Source organism: Crotalus tigris, unplaced genomic scaffold (genome assembly GCF_016545835.1).
Source record: "Crotalus tigris isolate CLP2741 ecotype Arizona unplaced genomic scaffold, ASM1654583v1 scf7180000017625.6296891, whole genome shotgun sequence".
Classification (NCBI taxonomy): domain Eukaryota; kingdom Metazoa; phylum Chordata; class Lepidosauria; order Squamata; family Viperidae; genus Crotalus; species Crotalus tigris.
Genome location: NW_024096520.1, coordinates 295,844 through 318,002, shown reverse-complemented (window position 1 = coordinate 318,002; position 22,159 = coordinate 295,844). Strand labels below are relative to the sequence as shown.

Sequence of the window (22,159 nt, the reverse complement as noted above, 5' to 3'; positions counted from 1 at the left end):
AAAAACAAGGTTGTTCCCTTCCACTCTTTATTAAAGTTGCTACCCATAGGGCAGATAATATATAACAAATAAATTACAACAGTTTGAGGAGTCAAATGAGGAATGAGGAAAAAGATTAGGAACAAAAAGGTTGACATTAAGACAACAGTGCTCTACTAAAGATTAAGACTGTCAATTGAGATTATCATGGAAAATTAATCCATTTTTAATTGCAGCCAAATTCTACAAGCTATTACAGAAAAATGAATAAATTAAACATTGCCTTTGATTCTGGTAGACAGAAGATCCTGGACACAGAATTCATCTTTTTGCCCATAACCAGAGTTTAATAAGGGGCACTACCCAATTATGATGAGAATCTCTGAAAAAAAATAATGGCAGAAGCAGGTATAAGCCAACAATTCTTTATTTCTAGCTTTACAAGAAAAAAATTCTACTGGAATAAGGAATCATCCTGAATTTGGTCTCAAGGATTGAAGAAGTTAAGACACTCAAAGCAAGTAAAGGTAGTCCTCAAATTACAACCATTTGCTTAGTGACCAAAGTTACAACAGCACTGAAAAAAGTTACTTATGGCCATTTTTCACACTTATGTCCGTTGCAGCCTTCACATGGGTCATGTGATCAAAATTCAGAAGCCTGGCAACTGGCTCATATTTATGACACTTTTTGCAGTCTTCTGATAAGCAGAATCAATGGGGAAGCCAGATTCACTTAGCAACCATGTTACTAACTTAATAACAATGATTCGCTTAACGAGTGTGGCAGAAAAAGTCATAAAATGGGGCAACTTTGCACCCCTCCCTTCTACCCAACTACACCATCTCCTAGTTAGTCCCGAAGATACCTGGAGGAGACTAACTTCCATTTAGGGATAGAAAAATAAAAAAAGAAGAAATGCCATTTCAACAATAAATTGAATAAGGAATTTCCATTCATCACATCAAAAAAGGATAACATTGTTTTCTGCAATATTTGCAGCGGAGAATTTTGTATTGCAGTAGGGGGCAGAGCAGCTATTATGAAACATTTGACCACCAAGAAACATAAGCAATCATCAGATGCATCTGCTTCCAGTTGTAAAGTAACAAGTTTTTTTAAAACTTCAAAGTATTCTGAAGATGAAAAACAGTTAGCTGCAATGGAGGGAACATTTGCATTCCATACCATACCATAATTCACAATCAAAGTTTTCGTAGTATGGATTGTACAACTAAATTATTGAAAAAGTTTCACGATGCTAAATTTTCATGCGCCAGGACAAAATGCGAGGCTATTATTAAATCAGTATTTAAAAATTACTGTGACAAAATACTTACAGAAGACTTGGAAACTGCAGCATTTGTAACAGTTTTATCTGATGTATCCAATCATAATGAAACTAAAGTATCCAATACTAGTAAGATATTTTAATGTTACCAAGGGCATTCAAGTAAAAATTTTAAATTTAGAATCCATTGAGAGCGAAACTGCTGAATTTTTGTCAAACCATCTATACAGAGTAATAAATGAAAACAATTTGAAATCCAAAGTTGTTGCACTAACAGCTGATAATACAAACACAAATTTTGGTGGGCGAAGACGCAAAGGGGTGAATAATATGTATATAAAATTACAAGATTTACTCCAAAGAAAATACTAGAAATAGGTTGTAATGCACATATTTTGTCAAATGCAATCAACACGGCATCATGTGCCATGCCAATTGATGTAGAAGTAATAATAACTACAATTTATTTAGTCGTTTTACCGTTTGTGTGGCTACTTTAAAACAATTTTATGAAGAAACGAATGTGCAATACAAAAAACCTTTAGGATATTCAAAAGTTAGATGCCTTGCTCTAACACCTGCTATAGAGCATGTTCTACAATTATTTGAGCCTCTGAGATTTTTTAAGTTTAGACAAATGTCCTAAAATCCTGGAATCGTTTTTCAATAATGAAATATCTGAGATATTAATGTATTTTGTACATAATCAAGCATCTATTTTTCACAAAACGATTCAAAAGATTGAAGGTGAACACATTTCAGCTACAGAAGTTAGTCTTATTTTGAATGACTTTATCCTTCAATATAAAACTCGATTTGAAGAAAAATTTCTTCCTTTAGTTATAAAAAGAATATTGTCAGACTTAGAGGAATCAAATCCGGGCATAACGGAAAAGTTTATCAAAGACATGCAGAATTTTTACCAAACATATTTTCAATATATCGAAGAATGGTCTGAAACAAACATCACAGGAAATAACAGTTTTCAGTGGTGTTTTTTGACTTCATCACAAGTATATTGGACAGATATTGAATCTTGTATTGAGTTTTCATCTAAAGAAATGCCAGACATTAAAATGGACGACAATTGTCTCTTTGAAGAAATTAGAAGACTGAATGTATTTTTAAATTCTGAAAATAGGAAAATATACACGTTGAAATTGATAAAAGATGGGTGGAAATATTCAGCCATTTCAAAAATGAACATATTCCATGTGAAAATTTATTTATTCTTGTTCAATTTACATTGTGCTGCCCTGGAACTAATGCAACAGTTGAAAGGGTTTTTTCAATTGCTAATGATTTTTTGAAAAGTGAGAAATCGAGATTGAATGTTGATACTCTAGCTGCAGCACTTGCTGTAAAATTCAATATGAAGGATATTTCTTGTTCAGATATTTCCAATATATTGTTAGAAGATGATATGACAAAAAATATTAATTCAATGGAAAAGTACTCATTTAGTAGGCATGTAAGCATAATTACAATATAAAATGTTATTGTTGCAAATGTTTTTATTATTTTTATTATGCATTTATCATAATATAGTGTATTCTGTATTATTGTTGCAATGAATAAAATGTTTCTTTTATTTACCATATTTTTTTCTTCAATTTATTTGTGTCCTCCTTTTCATTGTAAAAAAGTTGGTCACCTTAATGTATTACAACCCAAGGTTCCAATAGCTAGACTTCTGTAGGCTACCTTGAAGGAATGATTGTATCTGAGCTCCAAACTTCCAGCTACAAAAAGGAAGCAAGAACATGGCTTTTCCTGCCGAAGCCCCCACGTTTTGGAATAAATGACTGTACTAACTTCCAAAAGAAAATGAAAGAATCATATGTTAGATAGGGAGCCTTTAGGAGAAATTAGAAATGGCAAAAAAGCAACTTGCAGCCTTCTTTCCTTTCCCGAGGCTGAAAGGATCTTTTAGGATTATATGGCTGAAGTTGACAGTAAACTACCCATGAAGACAACACATTTTTTGCTTTACAAAACAATGCATGCATTATATATTGTTAAGAGTGCGATCAGCACAACAAATCTACTTAATTTTTAATGCACCCAGATTTTAAAGTGAGGGCTATAAAATCTTATTTTGCCCCCTACAGTGATGTTATTAGATGCCAAAAACATTTTCTAAAAAATGAATATCTTGACAGTAAATAGGATGCCTGCTTTTCTAAGAATTGGGTTACTTATTTTTAGGGGTTTCTTTGCTTTGTTATTGTAATTTTTAATAAAGTACCTAATAACTGGAGTCAGAGAGTTTATGTTAAGCTGACATTCATACAAAAATGATAACATGCATAACATTTTTTAATATTCAGAATTTCAATTGCACCTGCAATTAAATTTCGATCCTGACAGGGCTAAAGCCTTCCATCCTTCCAAGGTCAGTAAAATGAGGACCCAGATTGTTGGGGGCAATATGCAAATAATACTTCTTCATTGTAAATCGCCCAGAGAGTGCTTAAAGTGCTGTGGGGTGTGTGGGGTGTGTGTGTGTGTGTGTGTGTGTGTGTGTGTGTGTGTGTGTGTGTGTATACAACCAAGGTCTTTGGTTGTTCGGGTTTTCTCCCGCGTAAAATTGGAAGTGTCTTGGCAACGTTTCGACGAAGTCCCATTCGTCATCTTCAGGCTGGTGTTTTCAGCTTCGTGCTTTGAGCAGCAATGTGTGGTCTTAGCTGTTTCTTCCTTTTAACTGCCTAGTGGGGGTATGAACTGATTGGGTGGGAGCTTGGCTGTGTTCTGATTGGGTGGAGGTGTGTTCTGAATGGTTAGGGGCTTGGCTGTGCTCTGATTGGCTGGGGGAGTGTTCTGTTTGGTTGTGCTCAGGTTAGTCTGAGTTGCAGAGGGGTTTAAGATTTTGGGCTGCCTTGCTATTTTTTGGCTTCGCGTTCGTGGTCGTGCCTCCTCTTCATGGAGGGTGTCAGTTTGCTTCATGTATGGATTGGAGGGGTTTAAAGTGGCTAATGATGCAGCTGTGGTCTGGCTTCTGGTTTGTGGTCGTGCCTCGTCATCGGTGAGTTCTTATGTTCAGTCAAAAAAGAGGAACCAACATCTTCCCTGGTCCAACACCTTAAAGCCACAGGACATGAAATTGACTTTAAAAATACCAGAACCATTGCCAAAAGTGAACATTTTAATAACAGAATAATCAGAGAAGCCATCGAGATAGAAAAACGCCCACACAGCATGAACAAGCGAGATGATACCTCCCGCCTACCAGCCATTTGGAAACCCGCCCTTATTGACAAACGACTCCCTAACACAAAAAATGATACCAGACCCACACTCACAAAAACCACACAGGATGTCACCACCACACATCCACGCAAAAAACAAACCCAAAGCCACACCGATGACGAGGCACGACCACAAACCAGAAGCCAGACCACAGCTGCATCATTAGCCACTTTAAACCCCTCCAATCCATACATGAAGCAAACTGACACCCTCCATGAAGAGGAGACACAACCACGAACGAGAAGCCAAAAAATAGCAAGGCAGCCCAAAATCTTAAACCCCTCTGCAACTCAGACTAACCTGAGCACAACCAAACAGAACACTCCCCCAGCCAATCAGAGCACAGCCAAGCCCCTAACCATTCAGAACACACCTCCACCCAATCAGAACACAGCCAAGCTCCCACCCATCAGTTCATACCCCCACTGGCAGTTAAAAGGAAGAAACAGCTAAGACCACACATTGCTGCTCAAAGCACGAAGCTGAAAACACCAGCCTGAAGATGACGAATGGGACTTCGTCGAAACGTCGCCAAGACACTTCCAATTTTACGCGGGAGAAAACCCGAACAACCAAAGACCTACATACAAATACCCGCGAAAACCTCAGAAAACATATATATATGTGTATAAAACACACACACACACACACACACACACACACACACATACACAGCTAGCTTCTTTGTTTGATAAATACATTTGTGCACATGCATAAACATTTCAAAAATAATCTTGGTGCTTTTAATCATTACGTGACTTGTGGTGAAATCATCATATTTTATGCTCAAACAAACACATTATTTCAAATGACTGCAAATGCACATCAATTTGTAATACTATCTCTCCCAGTATCTGAAAATGATTATTATACACTAGTTTGCAGATTGCGTAAATTTGATATTTTTTAAAAAATATGCATGACGATTGGCTGCGTCACAGCATTAACCATTTTTATTATTACAGAATAAAGAAAAAAAAGTCCCTATTGTTAATTTCATTACCCACGAGTCATTTTATTTTCTAAAAACTATAGATACAGTTATATATAGGAAGAAAGCATTTACATAATCTGTATTCTAAATTATTTCATTAATAAAGTAAGTTACAACAATTAAATTTTGCTTATAACAGACCCATCATTTAGTAATTACTATCTGACCACACATCTACAGTGCTCATGCTACCACAAAGTATTTAGACTATGGATAGGATCAAATATATTCATCAATATGGATTTAATACTACACTACTATACTACCAATAAGTGAATTAATACTTACTTGCAATTAGTAATAGAGATGTATATGAACTGTTTTTAAATTTAAACTCTTTTTTAACTCTACGGTATTTTAGCAGCTACAACATACTAAACCATTTATTTATTCATTTATTTGGCTGTTTGGGTGTTCATCTTATGCACCTTAACTTTGGCTGACTCACAGACTTCAGAAGGATGCCAAAAGTGTAAACAACCTCTGTCCAAGGGAGTACTACTCAATCAAGAGTCAAAGATGACGTCTCTCTGGATCCAGGGAGTCAACCCCCTTAAGGCACTCCATCTTGCCAACATAATGGGTTCCTCTCCATTCAGACCCACAGAGACTCCAATGCTGGCCTAGCATCCAAAAGGCATCAGCTGCACAGCCCAGGAGTGATGTATAACTAAATTATTATCAACATGTTGACACCCATGCCACAAAATACCTGGGCCCTGTGCTTTCATTTAGATATTAAAAGTAACTGGTGAGAGATCCAAATTCTGAGCCAATCCACCCAACAGAGGCCTAAAGTTGGCCCTCTCGCTCACCAACATTAATTGGAATCAGCCACTGAAGACGAAAACTACTGCATATACTGTTCCCACTCTCAACCCCAAAACTGGTCCAGAAGTATACTATATAGCTGATGGTATTGGAAGTCATTGAGTGCACCACTTCCATCCCAAGTCCTACAGAGCTTGTCCACAAGCATGACCAATGCAGTCTTGGTACCAGAACATGGCCTCAAACAAGACTGAAATGGATCCATATAATGTTGTTTCTCTGGTTTGGACTCAGTCTATTATGTGAACTCAGATACTGGTTTGTGGATGATAGTTTAAGCTTAATCTGTTGTGCAAACTCAGATAATCATGCATTATGGTTTAATTGTGAGCCAATCAATCACTATCATAGTATATAAAAATAAAAGGACCTTTATTTAATTAATTAAACTATAATTGTCCGTGTTTGAATGACATATGGCATGGATGACATTTTAAAAGTCTGCAAAAACAGAAACTGAATCAATATAGAAAGAAATACCTAGGTAAAGAAATTGAAGTTCATGTTTTTTTGTCTGGGCTCTAACAAAATGAATGGTGCTTTTGCAAAAAGTGAACAGCAGGTTGTATTTCTGTAATATCTTTATATATAAAAACCATAAAATGTTATCATTTAGAAAGAAATAAAATTAGCGTATTACTGTTATGGATAATATCCAAAAATCAAGGGCTGCCAAGAACATCTTCTAAACTGAATTCTAGTTATGTTGTCAAATATTTAGCTTCACAGGTCCCTGAAAGTATCATCAATCTATTTTAATGTATCTTTTAAGATGCCATCCTTATAAATATTGAATTTTGATTTCCTCTGTAAAATCCTTCTGCACAAATTACTGATTCTCTAAAACTATGACTCTGGACCTATCCCTGGTGCCTTCTTCTATTTGGGTCACATGTTCTCCCTTCACCTCATCTCTCCTCATTATGTATCAACGGCCAGGAGGAGTTAGGATATTTTTAATGTCAATTATGGGTTTTTGTTAAAATGAATGTTTTCTTCATATATACCTATATCTGCTGCCATATTAAAAAAAAACAAAAAACCATGTAGCTACCTTTATGAGAACACTAAATTCGATCTGCTTCGACATTCAGTTTACAGTGGAGGAAGAAAAACAAAGCCATTTGGCCTTCCTGGACATGTCAATATATCGCCAACCGGATGGGTCTTTACATACAGGGGTGTTTCGTAAATCCACCTACATGGACAGAATACTCCACTATAGGAGCAACCACCCAGTATCCCATAAGGCTAGCTGCATTAAAACATTGTTTAAGCGCGTGGATTCCTACTGCAGCACTGAGGAGTTTAAAAAGGAAGAAAACACCTCTTCCGTATCTGCCAACATAATGGGTACCCTTTGAGGTTTATCAGACAGTGTGGTATCACACCCCAGCCCCGAGATAACCAAAGGAGAGAGGAACCACCATTACAAAAAACGCATGTCTCTCTACCATATATTAATAACGTCTCAGAAGCAACAGCCAGATTGCTGGCCCCCCATGGGATAGAAGTGGCCCACAGACCCAATCAGACATTACGGTCCTAAGTCATGCGCCCTAAGGACCCACTTCTTGCCATGGATAGATCAGCAGTAGTCTATAAAATCAATTGCAAGAACTGCGATGGCAATTATGTGGGTGAAACAGCTAAGCATTTAAGAACTCACCTGCACGAGCATAAGCTAGCCATAAGAATGGGCGAACAGCATTCTCAATTATGGATGCATATGGCACAACATGGCCACCAATTTGACTTTGTGAATGCTCGCCTTATGTCTGAGGATGCCACCAGAGGCCGGCTACTGAAAGAGGCTTGGTATTCTAATAAAGACTCAGTCAATCGTCACATTGATTTACACCCAGTGCAACAAGCATTGAGGAAATGGGATTCCAACTACCATTCTAACCATCATAAGCGGTCTGACCGATGCTTACATGGCTGCAATCGTGACGAAGTACCTGACCTCCACCCTGAACAGGTACATGGAGCTTTGGCTAACCCCTGACGCACCAGGAACACCTTCGTAATGCTCGATCAACGCCAACATCATTGTGATGAACAACTGGGGGGTCTACCGTTGCCAAGCACATGTAACCACCCACCGATGGAGGACCCATGCCTTCGCCAATATCACCTTGACGGACCCCCACCCTTGAAGCACGACAACAGCAATGGAGAGTTTAGAAGATCCAGCAAGACGATTTTACAGCCCGACGTTGTGGAGGACGGTAACGAAGATCGTGCGAAGAAAAAAGGGGGGGAGGAGAAGAACGAGAGAATGGCACGATCACCCAGGCACACTGTGAAAGGGAGGGAAACAATGTTTCATTCGGACCCACCGCAGATAAGGAGTATCTCCACCAACGACTTAGCCCCCCCCCGGGACAAATATTCCGAAACTGTCTCGAAAATGGATACAAGAGGGAGGAGTGAGAGCGCGGGGATCCAGAGCGTGGGGATTCGGATGCGTAGTGCCTACTTGAATGCCGTTCACAGCGCCAGCGGCGAAGAGCGTGTGACACGGAGGGGGGAGGATGGAGAGAGAAGTGGAGTAAACATCCGATTGCGTAATAAACAGATGGAACGGTGGAAAGCGGTGAACACAGAGAACTACCAGGGTGAGGGAGGAGTGCATGGGTGCCCAAATGTGTAGCGCTCGTATGAATGTCACTTGTGATGGTGGGGGGGGTGAGAGGAGAGGATATAGAGCAGAGGGAGGGTGCCGCCCCGTGGTCGAGAGAAATGCGGGTGTGTGGCTGTGATCCCAGAGAGGGTTGTAATACCGACAGAGGAGAATTGGATGCCCCCGGGGTGAACAATAAAAAGGGGAATGGGATGAGAGTTAATACTATGGGAGGAAAGAAGAATAAAGGGGTCTTGGAGGAGATGAGTGTCAGCAATAAAATGGTAGAAGGAGTGATCCGGAAGAACGATAGAAGGAAATGCAAAGAGAGTAACAAAGAAACATCTGGAACACAAATTGACTGGCCGGGACCAGTGACGCAGTACAGGAGCCAGGTGCAAATGTCAGCCAAACCCATTTAAGTCATAATTGTTTACTGGCTTCTTAGCCCTGATGATGTTTGGAGTTCCCAAACGAAAGCTCGGTAGCTTTTAGTAAAGTATATTTTTATACTTATATTCTCCTGGTGGTCAAATTTTTATTTATACTATATATATATATATATATATACACACACACACACAACTAAAACTCTAGTTCCCATAACTTTTAATTGGATGAAATAGTACATCATAGGGAAGTGTTTTTTGAACCAAAGTACATCAAATGGGCTAACTTACAAATTGGGGAATTAGTATAAAAAGCATTGAAAGTTATCATTATGATCCATGCAAAAAAGCAACCAGCATCCACTGCAAACTTATTATTCCACATTTGATCTGTGGAACGAACACTGCTGCCTACAAGAGCTGAACCACATAAAATCTGGCTGATTTTTCTCCTAAGTGCCTGCTTAAAATCAAGGAGAACCTGAGCTTAAAACATAGTTAGCAATGTCAATAACATACAACAATCATTCACATTAGTTTACCATCTATACATTATAACCAAATTATACATTAAAAAAGAAAAAGGAAATAAAGATCTGGGTAAAATTATGAACCTCTCTTCTTTTGCCTTCTATTTACTGGTCAAGTAACTGAAAGGAAATTGGGCAGTTATTTTTCCAGATTAGGGCAATTCTAATGCATCTTTATACTTGTGAGCAGCAATTATATTCTAGTGCACAGCTGAGTAATCTCTTTGCAATCACACAAAGTGAGGTACTGGAATTATGAGTTCCCAGGCAGTAGGATTCAGGGTTTATTCTTCCCATTTGGGGAGGTATTTGTATAGGTAGGCTTTTAAGTGCATAAAACAACTGGTTTAACTGTGAATTGTTAAATATCAATATTAGTTCATTTCCCAACAAAAATCAACTATTTGCCTCTAAATTCTGTTGAAATTTTAAAGGTTATAAAAAGGGAGCTGAAAGTCATATGTGACCTTGAAGGCCCATATGAACTACTGATTACACTCTTTTACTTATCTCTAGGAATAAATCTTACCAAACTCAAAATAGATTTACTTCTGAGATAATGCACACAGTAATCTTAAGTACTCACTCCTTAAAAAATGCTGATTTTTTCAACAATCAGCAGATTGGTTTTTTTTTTTTTGGTTTTTTTGGTTTTCATAAAAGGTAGATTTCTATAATTTCTGTATTTCACACTGTCTTATGTATTTCATGCCCATGGTGTCCAATAAATATACATATGTAACAGAAACTCAATAACGGTGCTTCTTTTGAGAAGAAGAAGTGTCTGGAGGGGGAATTAAAATGGAAAAATAGTGGAAAGCCAATCCCTCTGCCACATTTCCATGGCCCCTTTCCAAAACTCTTCTTCTAGCTTATTCTTTCAGCTGATGGCCTCTAGACATGCTTAAGACTACAACTCTTGCAATATTCAATTGGTTACTTCTAGTTAAAAGATTGAAACAGTGCAGTAAATCAGTGTCCTCAATATAGTACCTAAACATATGGGGAACTATGAGACATTTGGAAGACACTGTGATAGGTTTTGTTATAACCTTGCCAATGATAACTTCATCACTACTGTACCAACAACTACTAAAAACAGATTAAAGGCAGTGCTCAATGCAGACCTGTAGGACTGAACTGCAGAGCACCAACTCTGACAATAATGAGCCTCAGCTTAACTTCTCAGGTTAGAATCATTACTCTTGATTTAATCATAACGTTAGAAGTAAAGTCTTCATCCTGGTTCATCCAAGCTGGGAATAAATAAATAAGCAAACATGGCGACTGCTTTGGGAAGAAGGTTACAGTTTATTGCAGAAAGATGGTTCTTCAGGAAAGTGCAGAGGAGAGAAGGAGAAGGGCTGAGCACACGGAGCAGTAGGCTTTTATACCCCCTCTAGCCTTGTTTGGAATAGTTTCCTGTTCCTGTGGCATGAACCTTGAGGCTGTTTCTGAGTGTTTGTCTAGGCCTTGATATCTGTGGTTTAATTCTATTATCATATCCTGCTTCCCAGGTGATGGGGCTGACTCCTAGAGTTTGGGTGGGGTATGCAGATCTTCTCTTTTGTCTTCTTGATTGCTCTGGCTTCAACTTTCTGATGGTTTTACATCTGCATTTGTATAGGGCTAAAGTCTTGCTTGGGGCAGAGAGATAGATTTGGGGCCAGGTTTTAAAAAGTCCTTTTGAGGAAAAATATATTTTTCTGCCCTTTTTAATATTTCTTCTCTGAGCTAACTTCCATCAATAACAAAGTACACCTTTCTGAACACAAACAACAAGTCACGAGTACAGTCAAGTTGTTCACTTCTCCAGTTTCTGAAGACCAAGTGCTTTCTCAAAAGATGCTCTCCATCAAATTCTGCTTAAAATATATTCATGTAACATAGTACAGCCAAGATAATAGCCAGGTTGAAGCCCCAGGAGAGTTCATACCTCAAAGCATTCACAACACATGGAAAGCAATACATTACATTTTGGCACCATCTAGCATTCTCTAGATGTTTTTGGACTGCAAGTCCCTCAATTCCTGACCAGCGTGACCAAGCACAACATTAAAAAAAAAAAGTATTAGTGAAAATGCATTAGTATTAGTATCATTGCTTTCTTCCTAGGGTTGAGAGAGACAGAGAGGCAGGATTAGAATGCATATTCTCCTGGTTTGTACATCTTTAATCATACTGTTAAACTAGCTCCCAGAATCCAATATTGCCCAACATTAAACATGATGAACACTAAGTTCAATCTATCTGGATGATACCATGTTTTGAAGGCTTATGCCATGGGTGTCAAACTTGCCGCATCACATGATGTATTGCAACTTTTTTTGCTTTGCCGGAGCTGGGTTGGGAGTGCAGCCTCCGCGTGATGGAACCGGACTGCAGGCCGGGAGTTTGACACCCCTGGCTTAATCCAATACGTATACACACTGAAGCATAAAGACTTAGTTTCAGGGTCTTTCATTACAGGTAGTCCTCAATTTACAACCATAATTGAGCCCAAAATTTATGTTGCTAAGTGAGACATTTGTTAAGTAAGTTTTGCCCCATTTTATCACTTTTGCTGCTACAGTTCTTAAGTGAATCATTGCAGTTGTTAAGTTAGTAACCTGGTTGTTAAGTGAATCTGGCTTCCGCATGGACTTTGCTTATCAGAAGGTCACAAAAGCTGATCACGTGACCCCAGGACACTGCGATCGTCCTAAATATGAAGCCGTTGCCAAGCATCTGCATTTTGATCAGGTGACTGTGTTGATACTGCAATGGTCATAAGTGTGCAAAACTGTCATACGTCAGTTTTTTCAGTGCTGTTGTAACTTTGAACGGTGACTAAATGAACTGTTGTAAATCGAGGACTACCTGTATATTGCCGCTTTCCTTACTGCAATCTCCTTTCAGTGAATTGGATTCTAATTCTCATGGGGAAAGTTGCTGATTGGAAATCAAAGCATTTATCTTTGTCTTTGTGTTACATGACTCCAAGCCCACAGCTTATAAATCATCAGTTATGGCTTAGCCTGTCCTTTGAACTCTGATAGCTCCAGTTTTATTCAGCACAGTTTGATAACTGCAATATACTTATCAAACTATGTTGAATTGGACAGTTTAATGCAGACATGTCAAACACAAGGCCGGATCCGGCCCACGATTGGCCGACATTTGGCCCCCGGGGATACCCCAGGGACGGCGAGTGACTGGCCCCTGCTACCCTGGCCTCAGCCAGCCCAGTGGACCCCAAGGTGTGCACACAAGAAATGGTGAGCACACGAAGGCTGATGGCATCCGGCAGCAGGGGCTGCGTAGCCCACTATGAATACTGGGCCGGCCCTCCAGCAGCAGTGCTGCAGCAGCACCAGCAGCACGCAGAGTCGGGAGGGGCATGTGATGTGGACATTGGACACGCCTACTCTGTCCCATCTCTTTTTGGTTGGAGAACAGGTCACCACTTGCCCTTGGTCCACAGGTGGAACGCACTCCCCTTGTGCACCTCGGTGCCTGTCAAGGCCACCAGCTGCTTGCGCAGGTCCATTAGGCTGTCGCCCAGAGCTGCAGGCCCACCCAGCACAAAGGAGGCAAAACGGTTGGCTAGAAAGCCCCGAGTAGACGTGGTAAGCACACCCAGGGCCAGCAGGCAAAAGGCCACCCCGAGCGGGGAAAGCCGGATCCCAATCAGTATCATGGCCGCCCAGGCCCAGCAGAAATGGGTGGAGGCATGCAATCCTAGCTGGGACGGGGCGGCCATGGTGCCGATGGGGATCTGGCTTTCCCCGCTCGTGTGGCCTTTTACTTGCTGCACGTTGGCATGCTCTACCACCTCTACTTGACCTTGCTAGCCGGCTGTTTCGCCTTTGTGCAGGGCAGGCCAGGAGGGCCAGGTGGTGGCAGCTTAATGGACCTGTGTGAGATGCTGGTGGTAGAGGCCCAAGGCAGGGCCAAAGTGCATTGGGTATGTGAGGGGAACAGGCTCCACGCGAGGGCCAAAAGCAAGATCTATAAGGGGCCAAGGAGATGACCAGCAGAAACCTGCTCTCCAACCGCAAGCAAAAACAGATGGCGGTCTGCATCACGTGTCTCCCCCCACCCCTACTCCGTTTGCTGCTGGAGGGATGGCCCGTATTCGCAGTGGGCTGCGGAGCCCCAGAGTGTGCTGGTTGAGGCTGTAGCTGCTGGTGGACACTGTCGGCCCCCATGCACTCGCTGTCCTCCGTGTGCCAATGGTATCAGGCAGCAGCCGCTCTGACCTCTGCCTCGCCTCACCCCACAGGACAAGCCTCCTGCCCACCACCCCATCCGCCAGAGATCCCTGGATCTCCCCCAACCTGCTCTGCCCTCACAGGCGTCCTCCCCCACGAGCAATATTGAGGTGGCCATGCCCACCCAGTCTGCCGTGACCGCCATAGCCATGCCCACCCAGTGCCCCCCTGCCCCCCCCCAAGGGCACCACAATGCTGATGCGGCCCTCAATGAAATTGAGTTTGACTCCCCTGGTTTTATGCATCCTACTTCCTTCTTCTCTATCTTGATCAATTGAATTTTAACTGAATTTTAAATTTATGGTCTTTATTGTTTTAATTTTATATGGTATTTTTATTGAGTCACCTAGATGAGATGGGTAGCATAGAAATATACTAAATAAAACTGTGTCAACCAACCTAGAATTTATCACACTGTTGCAGAGTATAATACCAAAAAATCCAGAATTAAATGCCAAAACAATCCACTAGATACAAAAGATCATGACTGCACCTTGTTTTGTTTTTATTCAAACAAGATACTTTATATTAGATTCAGTATTGGTTTTGTGTAATGCAATACAAATAATAATGCTAATAAAAATGCATCTGATTCCCTTTTTGCAGAAGAAAAGTTCTAGAATTTTAGTTGCTGCTGCAAAATTGACTCATTTGGCTGACCTATCAGTTGGCTACATATCCCACTGCAGTTTTAACATTTAAGTTGATTCCAAGGGGGAATAAAATACAGTAGCCAGAAGTTTAGAAGTGTTGGGATACATCTCCCCAAATTTCAAAGCATGTTGAGAATGCTGGGAATTAAAATCCAGCACATCAGGAAGATAAAAATACCAAAATAAATAAATACCTTTTGCCAAAATAAATTAACAAAATTAAGTGAACCATCATAATTCCTACATCCTGTTAGGTTTAAAATATTTGCTACTTTAAATGTATTTTTGTATTTGCGATCATTATCAATCTCTTTGGGCATAATTTAATTTTTGGCTGAATTTCTTTTACAGTAAATATTATATTTATTTATTAAACGTAATTAATTAAAAAACATAGGTTTAACCGAAATTAACCATATATTTCCCCCATTTATTCTGTCTTCATTTCCTTCAATTTAAATAGCCCAACTTTCATTTAGTTAGTGATCATCAAATTCCTGAACTTCCAGAGGTCATTGTAATAAAGGTGTAATAAAAATATATATGGAGACCATAATGTAGTGGAACACTTTGGAGTCTTTAAGTCTTTGCAAACTGCTATGCCCATTGATGGTTATATCCATAATCTCAAATCACAGAATTATATACCAAACACAAAGGACACCAGTGGGTGGCCCTTTTAAAAAAAACAAGAGATCCTATCTTAACAAAAGCCAATATTCATTTTCTGTATTCCATTTTAAATTCCCTGTTGCAGTATACCAGAATCAGAAATGGTAGGAAACAAACAAGAGTGCACTTAAATCTCAGCCTCCCAATTACTCTTTCCCTCCCAATTAATCAACTAAAGCATTTTTTATCCCAAAATTGATATCCTGCCAAACCAGCTAAGAATGGCTTTCATGAAAGCCATCAATCCACTTGAAGCACTGAAGCAGGACCATTTTAAGGCTTTACATAAACAAACAGGAAGCCAAACCAAAGCATTCTTAAAAGGCAACTATTTCATTGATTAATCTAACCATTAAAGTTTGCCGCCAAGAGTTATAATACTAAATACGTCAGCTAGATATCCCCTAGGATTGCAGCATCAATCAATCCATATCAATCAAAGTCCACACCATGCAAAATTGGCCTCGCATAATACATTTAAATTTTAAAAAATTCCAAATATAGGCAATTTTGCAATGTTTTCGGGGCGGGAGCAATGTTGCAGGGATATGGTAGTATTAACTCTTTTCCTGTCCCACTTTCTGCCTTTAAGGGGTTTAAACAAAATAGAGGATCTGCCATTATTTAGCACTATTATCTTGGAGGTTCCAGGACCCTAAAACGAGGCAGGGAATCCACCTACAGAGAACATGCTCCTCTTGGTGTGCTTATTTACAATTCAAAGTGACAGGTGAAACTGTATTTATACAAATGTTCCTTGCCTGGTGTCCCCCAGAAGTGTAAGAACCCCTAATCCCACATCTGTGAAGCTTCAGGTTGGAGAAGGAAGTTGGATAAAATAGTGCCAGAAATACACTAAGATGTATTTATTGAACTTGTAAGGCCACCTATCTCACATAGTAATGCTAGGTGGATCCCAACAACCAATAGAAACAACAGCATGGTTGGCTGGGGAATTCTATAAGTTGAAGTCCACGAGTCTTAAAGTTGCCAAGGTTGGACACCCCTGTCCTAGCCTAATGCCTGGGGGGGGGGGGAGAGATCTTCACAGCCTTCCAGAAGGCTAAGGTAAAGTTAGCTAAAGTAAAGGCTAAAGTTCTGGATTCACTTGATCATCCCCAATTTTACTTGAGAACCTTTGTTCTTATCAAGGTTCAAGAGCCTAATAAAAGCCATGCAAATGCTCACAGAAATTATGTTTTGCTAGACCAGTGGTTCTCAACCTTTTTAATGCCGCGACCCCCAACCGGTCGTAAGTTGAGGATTACTCAACCGGTCGTAAGTCGAGGATTACTCAACTGGTGCAGCACCGTTTGCAGAATGGGACTTTTGGCGGGCTCAGCAGGGCAGAGACAGCCTGGACAATTCCTATTGGCTTTTGAAAGCCAATAGAATTAGACTCTATTCAAGAGAGTCTATTCTATTGGCTTTCAAAAGCCAATAGAATAAAAGGGAGTAGCACAGCTAAGGAAAAGGGGAAAAAAATGGCGGACTGCGTTGTTTGGCAACCCCCGTGAAATGGTTGTTTGACCCCAAATGGGGTCCCGACCCACAGCTTGAGAACCACTGTGCTAGACTGTAATAATTATATATCCAACATGAGATCTCTAAAGTCAATTCTCAAACAGTAGCAGGAAAAAAAATAATGCAAGAGTAGCTTCAATATCAGCTGAAAAAAAGTTAACACTGAAATGTAACTTCAGATCAGAGTTAAGCTATTTGCTGTGGATATTTGCATTCGCCCTTGAGAAAGATGCAAATCTGCTTTTACAGCTCTGAAAACAACAGCATATTCTCACTTGAAAGGTAACAGCAAACTCCCAATTAGCATAGCAACATAACTATTATACAGCTATTTTCGGAAAGAAGAATTAGAAGTTATTTTAGTTTAAACTCCCCAAAGGTAAGTGCTGTGCAAATGAAACTGGGTTCACCTTCAGTGTCAAAGAATCAAAAGGCTTCTCATGGAGAAAAAAAAAACATTTATGTAAATGGAAACTATACTGCATACACCAAAGCCAACATTTCATTTAATGCTTGAAAGTGGAAAAACTACAAAGTATTATTATCTTGGACACTAAAGTATATTTCATAAGGAGAACACTTGCAACTAGTGTCTATTTTTGGTTGTATCTGTTATATTTTTAAATTCAATAACAGAAATACTCTGGGCAAAGTATAATTTGCCTAATTAAGCATTTTCTGATAGAAAAGCAACAGTTTTTCTGTGAAGTGAAAATAGATGCCTTCAGCCCTATGCTTTCATGGACATATCCATGCTGCTTTCTTGGCAATAGTACAAAAGTAATCTGCTTTTGTCTTTTTCCAGGAATTGTTTTCAACTTCTCAGTCTAATCCAGAGTCCTTGTGGTCTCCTATCCAAGTACTAACTAGCCAGCTATATTCATTTCTGACCCCAGGTTTACGCAGATGCTATCACCCACTGAAGCAAAAACTTCTAAATCAGAAGAAAAAAAAATTCAAAATCTATATTAAGGAAAAAATTATGATGAAGCAAATTTTAGGGCTAAAAGGAACCATGGAAATCTTCTAGTTCAAATCTCTGTGCCCAAGGCAAGTTATCCAACCTTTTCTTGAAAACCTTGGATAGTCATTGTCCGAGATGGTATGAGAGGACAGGGGATTGGACACAGGTCACAAATAATAGAAGAGAATATCTGTAACTCATAGACATCGTGTGACGTATCAGAACTCTTTCCTCATTGCCGGCAATGGGGTGGGCACGGTTTCCTCGTGACATGTCCAGCCCATGGGCCGGCAGTTTGACATCCCTGTCATAGATGAACTGTGCTTTGATGATATTACCTAGTTAAGGAATGAAACATCTGCAAACAAACTCAGAGAGCACTGAGGACAAGCTTTCTCTACCATTCTTAATCAGATTGGGTATTAAGGGGAGAAAAGGTTGGGGGGCAGGATATTTATCTCATTAAAATAGAAGAAAAACATTTTACGAGCTGAGATGCTTAAACTTCATTAGGATACAATCAAAGTTGAAAATCTGAATGCAATGCTAATATGCATTATCTGTACAGGTAGTCCTCAACTTACAACAGTTCATTTAGTGACCTTTCAAAGTTACAACAGCATTGAAAAAAGTGAGCTATGACCATTTTTTACACTTATGACTATTGCAGCAGTGCTGTGGTCACGTGATTTACATTCGGATGCTTGGCAACAGGTTCATATTTATGATGGTTGCAATGTCCCGGGATCATGTGATCCCCTTTTGTGGCCTTTTGACAAGCAAAGCCAATGGGGAGGCCAGATTCACTTAAAAATGGTCTTACTAATTTAACAATTGCAGTGATTCATTTAACAAATGTGGCAAGAAAAGTGGTCAAATGGGGCAAAACTCACTTAACAAATTTCTCACTTAGCAACATAAAGTTGGGGCTCAATTGTAAATCAAGGACTATCTGTACTTCATGGCAATTCTTGCAGCTAGCCAAGTTCTAGAGGCAGCGTGTCACATAGGCAAAAGTCTCCCTTTCAACATATGGATCACAGCTGGCCAAAGTATCCATGTATACTTTATTGCTTGTCATGATTCTCAGATTCAAGCCAACAGTGTTGTATTCACTTACCTTGAAGCATGCCCATTCAGTTCCAACATACAGATATGCTAGAACAGTGTTTCTCAACCTTGACAATTTTAAGGCATGTGGACTTCAACTCCCAGAATTCCACAGCCAGCAATGCTAGCTGTGGAATTCTGGGAGTTGAAGTCCACATGCCTTAAAATTGTCAAGGTTGAGAAACACTGTGCTAGAAAGCTCAACAACTGAAAAAACAGCAGCTAATTTCTGAAAATATCAAGTAAGCGATAACAACAAAACCTCTTAAATGAATTAATCTTTAATTTCAGAGTAGACTGGAGACTTGTTTAAGGATATATATACTTCCATTACTAGGGGAAGTTAAATATGATAACCGAACAACAAACATATAATGTGTCTGTTTCTAGTCCTCTAAATATTTTATTACTTACCAAGCACTCACGTACTTGTTAAAATAGGATACTGGAATACATGATGCCTTTTTCAGAATCAGCCCAATATCAATATTTCTACAATAATATGTAGAAATAATTAAGCCACTACTAGACTGCTAGTCTTATTTTGAACAGAACAAACTTAAGTTCAGGTATTGATTTCTTTTTTTAATCTATTGGCTGGAGACACTGCAGAATTTTCTAAAATAGCTCTACAATTTAAGTCCTTTTCAGAATCCGCAAACAGCATGTAATTACAGGCTTTTAAAATGGTTTCCTAATTCTTCTATCCTTATCTATTTTTTTAAACAGATTTTTCCTTTTCTACAGCTGGTTATACAAAGAGAGTCTGACATTTCTCTAGCTTTAATATACATAAAAGCAAATTCTCCTGAAATTAGTTAAAATTATGTGAACCAGGGCTTTTCTCCCAGCATGCACAGATGCTTTTTAAGATTGCAGCTGATAAATAAATGCAGTTTTAAAAAAATTTCAAAGAAAGCCATACTAGAGAAATAATTAGGTTTCAGACAGCTCTGGGGGAAACAAAGAGAGGAATGAAATAGTTCTGCTAAAAACCAATACACATCTTTTGGAAAATGGTTTTTTTCCCCTTAGATCATTGATTTTCCTTTATTCAAAGACCACAATCTATTGGTGAAGAACCCTTCCCCCCCCCATTATACGCTTGTTTAAGTATACTTTAATGGTTATTTCTTCCCTGTATATTTTTGGGATAGCCATATTAATACTGGTGCAATATTAATTAGCATCTTCATCTGTGTCCAGCATAGGTAGAGGTTTTGACACCACAGTCCAATCCCTCCCCAAAAGGGATTTAAACCAGCCACTTTCAAGAGGCACATTCTGTAGCAACAGAGTAGTTATAAAGGTGGTTTTTCTGTTCTTTGGACCTCAGCAAGCCCTTAAGATTCAACAGGGAGGCTGTGCAACAACCAGGAAAGTGTATAAATCTTTCACAACACAACACCTGGGCCTGACGGACAGCAAAGGCCACGGGGAGGGGAATGCCGATTGTATCCAACCTATGGTAAAGACAACTGCATTGAAATATGGTTACTCTTGCCAGTGACATAACCAAACCTGGCTACTGCAGCTTGGAGGCATCACGATTTTGGAAAACGGGCGAGGATATAAAGAAAGGAGGAAGGGGGGTGGAAACCAGAGGATGATTAGACCTGAGGATAAACATTATGGAGCAAGGAGATCAGTTGCTGCTTCCGAAGAAAAATTAAACCTCCTTTAAACCCACCTTCTTTTAACGGTGTGGATTGTATTTGCCCGGAATTAGAAAGGCATAATGGGGCGGAGAGGGGGGGGGTCTCAAGAGGATCCAAACAAGGCTGGCCTTTGGAGGGGGGGGTCTCCTCCGAAGTGCCCGTCCCAGTTAATCTCATGGCAACCCCGGGGAGAAAAGGAGAAAGCGGCTGCGCGGCAAAGCCCCTCAGGGGAGGCGCAGCGATAAGAGTCCTTTTCCAGGGGCGCTTCGCCGCCACCTGGGTCCCCGCCAATGCCACTCGCGGCGCCCCCTTCTTACCAGAGGGTCAACAGCACCCCGATAATGGTCTGCCCTCGGAGGGAGGCGGGAAAAACCGACCGGGAGAGCCCGGCACAAGCTGCCTTTGCGCTCGGCGCCCCAGCAGATCCCGCGCAGTGCGGGGTCTCGCGGACCGGGAGCGCGTCGGCGGCTCCCCACAAGGGCGGCCCGAGGGCCCGAAGCCACCCCGGGAGAGCGATGCCCGAAAGAAGCAAGCAAGCGCGAGGAGCCCAGCAGAGCCAGGAGGACGGATCCCCGCTATCCCCTTTGTCCTCCCCGTCCTTCTTCCTCGGTTACCTGCTAATTCATCCGGCTCCAAGCCGCTGTCGGCGTCGATCCCGCACAGCACAAAGTAGTGGGCGAAGCGGCAGGGCGCTGAGCCGGAGCCCGGCCCCGAAGGAGCCCCGCTACCACCGCCACCACCGCCGCTCATCTCTTCCCAGCTCCGGCTCTCGCCTGGCCCGCTCGCCTTCGCTCCCCGGCAGGCGCGATCCCAGCGGCGCTCTTAACGCCTCCGCCGCGCTTCCTCCATGGCGCAAGTCCGCCCAGCCCGGCTGGCGGCCTCCCTGGCCACGGGGCGCACGGCCGGGGTTGCGTCGGCGCGGCTGGCGACGGTGCGGGCGCCCCTTGGTCAACTGAGGCTGCAGCGGCGCCCAAAGCCAGCCAGGCACCGTCCCGCGGCCCCTCCTCCCCCCGCAGCGCCGCCGCCAATCAGAGCCGCGGGAGGAGAAAGGAGGCCCACGAGCCGCTTCCGCCCCGCCTCTTCGGCGGGTCATTTAAATCGCTCTCCGCCCCGAGAAACACAGCGCCGGAGTGGGGAACTGCGGCAAAGCCAGCGGGGAGGTGGGTACCAGCCGAAACTGCTGACCCCATCTCATTTGAGGCTCGTACGCCGTAGGAAACCATCTGGTACAAAGAGTTTACGCTCCGGTGTAACTCAGACAATTAAGAGAGTACAAATCTGAATAACAAGGTGCATAAATGTTACCTAAATAGTGTCTTTTCAATTCATGGACACCTTCATGAAGTTTCATGTTTGACCTCCAAAATTTACAGGTAGTCCTCAACTTACAGCAGTTCATTTAGTGACTTTTCAAAGTTACAACAGCACTGGAAAAA

The 22,159-nt window shown here is 41.0% G+C and overlaps 1 protein-coding gene across 4 annotated transcripts in view; it reads right to left on the bottom strand.

Annotated features, from left to right (window-relative positions):
* DENND5B (DENN domain containing 5B) overlaps positions 1-21,734 on the bottom strand; it is a 134,489-nt gene extending 112,755 nt beyond the window's left edge. The window contains exon 1 of one of the 4 annotated variants that reach the window (XM_039333160.1): positions 21,338-21,734. In XM_039333160.1, the coding sequence (XP_039189094.1) occupies positions 21,338-21,473 (136 nt within the window). In that variant the 5' untranslated portion in view covers positions 21,474-21,734. The remainder of the gene's footprint in view (positions 1-21,337) is intronic. The other 3 variants (XM_039333169.1, XM_039333177.1, XM_039333187.1) reach the window with 3 other exon arrangements.
* Between the last annotated feature and the right edge of the window lie 425 nt (positions 21,735-22,159).